This window comes from Silene latifolia, chromosome X (assembly GCF_048544455.1).
Source record: "Silene latifolia isolate original U9 population chromosome X, ASM4854445v1, whole genome shotgun sequence".
NCBI classification, from domain to species: domain Eukaryota; kingdom Viridiplantae; phylum Streptophyta; class Magnoliopsida; order Caryophyllales; family Caryophyllaceae; genus Silene; species Silene latifolia.
In genome coordinates, this window is record NC_133537.1 from 21,879,233 (window position 1) to 21,886,254 (window position 7,022).

Consider the following 7,022-nt stretch of genomic DNA (forward strand, 5'->3'; position numbering starts at 1 on the left):
AGGAAGTGTAAATGTGAATATAGGAGAAGTGTAAATGTGAACAAATAAAGTGTAAAATTGACTAAATTGGAAGTGTAAATGTGAAGATATTCAAAGTGTAAATGTGAGGATATAGTATGTGTAAATGTGAAGATACTTTGGAAGTGTAAATGTCTTTGACATGGGAAGTGTAAATGTTAACACCGTTATTTGAAAATAAGTGTAATTACTTGAAATAACATAAGTAATCAAAATAAGTTCAAGTAACACAATGTTTGGCTATCTAATAAAACAGAGAGATTTTGGTCTTATGACAGTGTAACTCTAACGTTGGTGTTACTAAAAGTTACACCAACTGCAGTTCAAAGTTACGCTGCCATGAGACCAATTCCTTATCGCCCGCTCCAGTTATAGCACATCAAAGTTTTAAGTTACACACTCAAAATATATAGAGCAACACTTGTCACTGATCTGACGTCTATTCTTGTTCTGACTCCAGCTCTTCCTCCTCCTCTCCTTCATCCTCTTCTGGTTCAGACGACCCTTCGCACAATGGCGTGTGTGCTGAGAAGGGGTTAGGGAAGTTTCTCTTGTCGTGATTTGTCATTCTCTTGCAATTCTTAAACTTACGTTTGGGTTTCCTAGCCAACACCATTGCTTTTGTTTTGGCCGACAAAGAATCTTTTCCGGTCCCCTTGTTTTTCGAATTCTTTGGTGGCAATATCGTCACTACCTCAGATGCCGTACAATTCAGAAATTTCTCCATTTGTTGATTTTTATTCAACACTTCCCCTAATGGTGACAGGGAGTGTTTAAATGATCTAATTACAGCGGAAAAGCTGTCAACATCAGCTACTCCTTTGTCTCGAAGGAGCCCTACAACTTCATGAACTTCTGACCACATTATTGACATTGCAATTTGTTTTTCATCGATGACTTGCATGTTTTCTGTCCCTTCACCATTAGTATTGAAAATCCTTAATCGGAGATACTCTTTCATCCATCTATTTATAACATAATCTTCTGGTATAGTCTTTATCCCACTTGCTGAAAAAATCCATATTATATGGCGGCATAAGATTCCGGTTCTTTCAAACATCGTACAACTACAGCTTGCTTTACGTGTACCTGTGTCATAAGATAAAGCTATCATGTAAGTGTGAACGTTAAAAATAGTGTCATTGATGTAAAGTGTAAATGTCAAGAATTGTAAAGTGTAAATGTTAAGTTATTAGAAGTGTAAATGTAAACTAATTAGAAGTGTAAATGATATGAACTGTAAAGTGTAAATGTTAAGGTATTAGAAGTGTAAATGTTAAGTTATAGGGATTTAAATGTGTAAATGTCATATGATGTAAAGTGTAAATGTCATGAAATGTAGTGTAAATGTCATTAAGTGGAAAAATGTAAATGTTAAGGTATAGGAAGTGTAAATGTCATATGATGAAAAGTGTAAATATCAAGAATTGTAAAGTGTAAATGTTAAGTTATTAGAAGTGTAAATGTAAACTAATTAGAAGTGTAAATGTTAACTTATAGGGATTTAAATGAGATAAAAACAGAAAGTGTAAATGTCATATGATGTAAAGTGTAAATGTCATGAATTGTAAAGTGTAAATGCTAAGTAATTAGAAGTGTAAATGTAAACTAATAGGAAGTATAAATGATATGAACTGTAAAGTGGAAAAGTGTAAATGTTAAGGTATTAGAAGTGTAAATGTTAAGTTATAGGGATTTAAATGTGTAAATGTCATATGATGTAAAGTGTAAATGTCATGAAATGTAGTGTAAATGTCATTAAGTGGAAAAGTGTAAATGTTAAGGTATAGGAAGTGTAAATGTCATATGATGTAAAGTGTAAATGTCATCAATTGTAAAGTGTAAATGTTAAGTTATTAGAAGTGTAAATGTAAACTAATAGGAAGTGTAAATGTCATGAACTGTAAAGTGGAAAAGTGTAAATGTTAAGGTATAGGAAGTGTAAATGTCATATGATGTAAAGTGTAAATGTCATAAATTGTAAAGTGTAAATGTTAAGTTATTAGAAGTGTAAATATAAATTAATAGGAAGTGTAAATGTCATTAACTGTAATGTGTAAATGTTAAGTTATTAGAAGTGTAAAGGTTAAGTTATAGGAATTTAAATGAGATAAAAACAGAAAGTGTAAATGTCATAGGAAGTGTAAACTACCTGGACTGTATGCAACTTCAAAATTCTTCTTTCTGGATGAATCTTTGACAGTAGTTACCTCTAGCTCGCCTCTCTCAGTGAAACTTCCTGTTCTACATGTATCAATTGAGAAGATGACTTCTTGTTTGAATTTGTGAAAAGCTGAATAGGTGTACACCTTTGCAGCATGAATCTCTAATGCCAGATGTGTTGATTGTTGTTATGACGAGTGCTTATCCATGTTGTCAAGCTGCTTCTGTGTATGTCTTTGTTGGTCCATAGCGCTCTCAAAACGCATCCAAAACTCAACCAATGTTCCTGACTTGTGCTCAAACCTCTTGAAAAAGCTATTTTCGCTCTCTGATCTTTGAGTTGTCCTCATAATCGACGCCATCCTCAAGTCTCTGCAATGCGCCATCACCCACTGTCCCCTTATATCATATGTATCTGCAAACCAATCATTTACGCCAACACCATGATCTGCAATTATTTGCTCCCAGATACCATCAAATTCTTCTGCCTCAAGCTCATCGTCCCATATAATGTCATTAATTTTACACATGAACTCATTATAATCACTCCTCGAGACGCCAAACTTACTGGGCATTTTGTTCATTATATGCCACATACATAACCGATGGCGCGCTGTCTTGAAAATAAGAGGGACATATTTGATAATACCTGGGTCCTGATCTGTAATTATGTACTCGGGTTCCTTACCCCCCATTGCTTGTAAAAACCGGCTGAAAACCCAATTAAACGACTCATAATCTTCCCTTGCAATTAGAGCCCACGTAACGTCACAGATCGTTTATGGTGGTCAACACCGTGAATGCCGTGAATACCATAGAATACTTATTGGTGGAGTAAGTTGGGTCGAATGACACCGCATCACCAAAAATTTTGTAATTATCTCGGGCGGTACCGTCCGCCCATATGGCCCTACGTAGGCTGCCATCATCGTCAAGGTCATAGTCAAAGTAGAAACCTATTCTTGTTTCAGTCATTTCCTTGAAATGGTCAACAAACAACTGACCATCCCGTTCGTGAATGAAACATTTAACATCCCTATGGAAGTTCTTAAAATCATTTAAGCTTGCTCCAATGTTTTCGTATCCATTCACTTGTTCTTTGCGATTCGTATGTTTTTGTTGCTCCTATCTACAGTTTGCCAATCAATCATCAATGATACGTCATATAAATATAACATGAATGGAATTATTTATTTAGTATAGAGAGTGATTATGTATTACAAACCCTTGAGTTCGAAACGATTATCATCTTGTGATAATCTGTTATGTTACGCGACAATTTCTGGAACTCTCTGTCCTTAAGTGAGATAAGCTCGTGATTGTGACCCCGTGGAACTGGTCAATTAATAAAAGACCATTCTTCATATATAGTCGTATCCTCGCTTTACACCCCACTCTAGTGACCCTGAATATCCTATGTGACTTCTCCCCAACCAATCCGTCATCCTGATCTTTACTGGGCTTCTTGTGAGCGAAACCTTCTCGATTGCAGACGACGAGCTTTGACTTGATCTCACCGCCACGCCATTTTTTTGTTGTGTACCTACGTACATCAAACCCACAAGCAATGGCGTATATCTTATAAAAAGTCACCGCATCCTCAACGCCCCCAAATTCCTGGCCGACGTACGGTGTAAACCTCTTCTCGACCTCCCTACACAGCTCCCGCCTGTTAGGTTGAACTCCATTCTGTTTTAGCAAGTCTGTAAATGTGCACAGAGTGTAAGTGTAAATGTAAAGTGAATGTTCCATAAATGTAAATATTCCAAAAGTGTAAATGTGTAAATTATGATGTCCCAAAAGTGTAAGTGTAAATGTAAACATCCAAAAGTGTAAGTGTAAATGTCAGTAGAAACGAAGTGTAAATGTGCTGTTCTGAAAGTGTAAATGTCAGCAGAAATGCAGTCTAAATGTGATGCTTTAAAAGTGTAAATGTCAACAAAAAGTGTAAATGTGCAAATTATGATGTCCCAAAAGTGTAAGTGTAAATGTAAACATCCAAAAGTGTAACTGTAAATGTCAGCAGAAACGAAGTGTAAATGTGTTGTTCTGAAAGTGTAAATGTCAGCAAAAGTGTAAATGTCAGCAGAAATGCAGTGTAAATGTAATGCTTTAAAAGTGTAAATGTGAACAAATAAAGTGTAAATATTTTCAGAATTCTAACACAAATTAAAACTATAATATTAGCAATTAAAAGGTGACTATAACAATTAAATAGTGTAAATATAAAACTATAGCAAAAAGAGTAAACATCCAAATGTGTAGCAGAAACGAAGTGTAAATGTGATTGTCGGAAAGTATAAATGTCAACAAAAGTGTAAAAGTACACCAAAAGTGTAAATGTGAGCAGGAATGCAGTGTAAATGTGATGCTTTAAAAGTGTAAATGTCAACAAAAGTGTAAATGTTGTCAGAATGCTAACTCACATAAAAAATATAACAATAAAAATCCAAAGGTAACTATAACAATTAAAAAGTGTAAATGTAAAAAGTACAGCAAAAGTGTAAATGTGAGCAGGAATGCAGTGTAAATGTGATGCTTTAAAAATGTAAATGTCAACAAAAGTGTAAATGTTGTCAGAATGCTAACTCACATAAAAAATATAACAATAAAAAGTGTAAATGTAAATCTAGCATGAAGATTTACTTCTAACAATAGTGTAAATGTTGTCAGAATGCGTTCATGCTACTCAAAACTCAAATTCATGAAAACCCAGCATGAAGATTTACTTCTAACAATAATAAAAATAAGAATGAACAAATAATAAAAACAAGAATGAACAAATTCGATGACATGCAAAATTTATCATTACCTTCATCCATCCTATTCAACTGAAAATATTAAAACGTGACTGAAAACAATGAATAAAATGAAGAAATATCATTGATGCCATCTATTATTTGCATGTTTACGCTGATTTGGAGGATTTAGAGAGAAGTTTAGCTTCGTTTTCAGATGAAAGAACCCAGTTTTAGAGAGAAGAAAGAAAGAATAAAGTTGGAATAAGTGTGTTAAGGAAGGAAGAATGTGGGGAGTGTAAACATAGTACAAAGGATATCTCCTTTTGTTCGCAGGAAATGATCATTGGTAAGGACAATTTGCAGGAAATGTTGTCCTCTTTCATAGCCAAGCTTTTCCCTTTTTTTTTTGGCCTATATTTTGTAAAAAATCTCCACATAGATGTTGTCCATCTAAGGGTCCTTATAAGGACTTAAGGACTCAAATGAGGTAAGGGACTCATTAGATCTCCTATATATATATATATATATATATATATATATATATATATATATATATATATATATAAGATGCTTGAGAATCTTTATGATCATGAGAAAGTCAAATTCCGATATTGACGACCTAGATTATTAATTAATATCATAAGTAAAGCACAGAGGACTCTTGTGCTAGAGATTTTTCTCCTAAAAGTTGTAAAACAAGCTCATAGTGTTTAGGTATTATGTAGCTGTCTTTTAGTGTTTGTAGGACTTAAAAGTGTAAGAATCCTCCTAACTTTGCTCAAGATGGCATTTTTAATGAATGAATGTTTTAGCATTACTTGATTCTACTTATGTGATTTGGTTCAGATTCTTTATTTCTCCACTTCTTTAATTTGATTGTAGGTGTTCCGGGTATAATTCCAGAGCAAGTATCGTTACCACCCGTGGCTTGTAGAATAATGTCTTGGGTTAGACCCTTCGTGCTTCTATCGTCTCCCTCGGCCTCCCCTGCAACAATGAACGAACTGAGGGCTTGGCTTTGTGCCAAGCGTACCCACTCCGACGCCCAAGTCAGTGAACTTAGAGGTATAAGTTGTATGCTAAATGGCTAGGAATGTATTGTAGAGAGATCAGAGAGATGTTACCAGATGAATAGTGTATTTAGGTTTTTGTTGTGAGATCCTTTCCTCAAAGAAGGTTGAGGAGTATTTATAGGCTTTCACCTTTTGTCACGTAGTGGCCAAGTGGCCAAGTGGCTTATCAGGTGGAAAGACCGTTCTACCCTCGGCCGATGAACCTATGGCAGGCCGGCAGAGGGTCTTGGATATGAGTACGTGGTATGTGTCCCGGCCGCAGGTTGTCGCCGAGACGTGGCTAGCTGGCCGATGGGATGCATCGGCTAGACAGCCTAAGTCGTTGACTTGCCGTGGATATCTTGACCTTGCTCGGTGTGTTGACTTTGGTCGGCGGTGCAGAATATGCCCCATCAATTTGCCCCCAGCGTAGTTTATGCCGTGGTATGGGCTCCGATGTATCCGAGCATATATTCGCACAAACTTCCGCAAATTTCCTGTATCGGTGTCTTCTTGTGTACCGGCGTGGCTCTTGTTAGGCCGCACCATATATCATATCCCCCCTCCACATGGATGCGTAAAGGGTATCCGATGTGGAAAAGGAACATGACGCTGGCCGAGACCAGGCCGAGAGTGCCGGTTGACTTTGATTGCCCCGGCCGTGCTCCATGACTTGGTTGATCGGTAGCCGGCGGAGAGTAGATACCCAGGAATTTGCTTGAAATGAACAGTCGCAGAGATGTGAATAGGCTTGTTGAAGACGCTTGGTCACTGTTGCATTGATTGACATTCAACTGTTGCGACGATTGACATTCCGCGGTTGCATGCTTGACACGTGTGTGTTCGCTGATTGGTTGACGCTTTATGGGCTGTGCCCTGATTGGTCCTTCTTCATGGGCTTTTCTCTATAAATAGGGAAGTTATTCCGTGATTTTGGCCTCCATTTTATTTTTCGAAAATTTTTCTCTAAAATCTTCATCTCTCCAAACTTTCAAGGGTTTTCTTCTTCTTAATCTTCGGAGTATCTGATCCGGCGAGTGTTTTTCTT

At 36.5% G+C, this 7,022-nt stretch overlaps 1 protein-coding gene across 1 annotated transcript; it reads right to left on the bottom strand.

Annotated features, from left to right (window-relative positions):
* Positions 1-457: 457 nt before the first annotated feature.
* Positions 458-2,756, bottom strand: LOC141617025 (uncharacterized). Its single transcript, XM_074434195.1, has 3 exons — positions 2,575-2,756; positions 2,171-2,262; positions 458-1,107 (listed from the first exon to the last, which is right to left on the bottom strand). Exons 1-3 carry the CDS (start codon positions 2,754-2,756, stop codon positions 458-460), a joined length of 924 nt encoding a protein of 307 aa, XP_074290296.1.
* Positions 2,757-7,022: the final 4,266 nt, after the last annotated feature.

Coding starts and splice junctions, on each gene's coding strand:
- LOC141617025 (XM_074434195.1), bottom strand. CDS start 2,756: ATGCCCAGTAAGTTTGGCGTCTCGAGGAGTGATTATAATGAGTTCATG. Junction 2,263..2,574: donor ACATATGATATAAGGGGACA/GTGGGTGATGGC, acceptor TGATACATGTAG/AACAGGAAGTTTCACTGAGA. Junction 1,108..2,170: donor TGAAGTTGCATACAGTCCAG/GTAGTTTACACT, acceptor CTTATGACACAG/GTACACGTAAAGCAAGCTGT.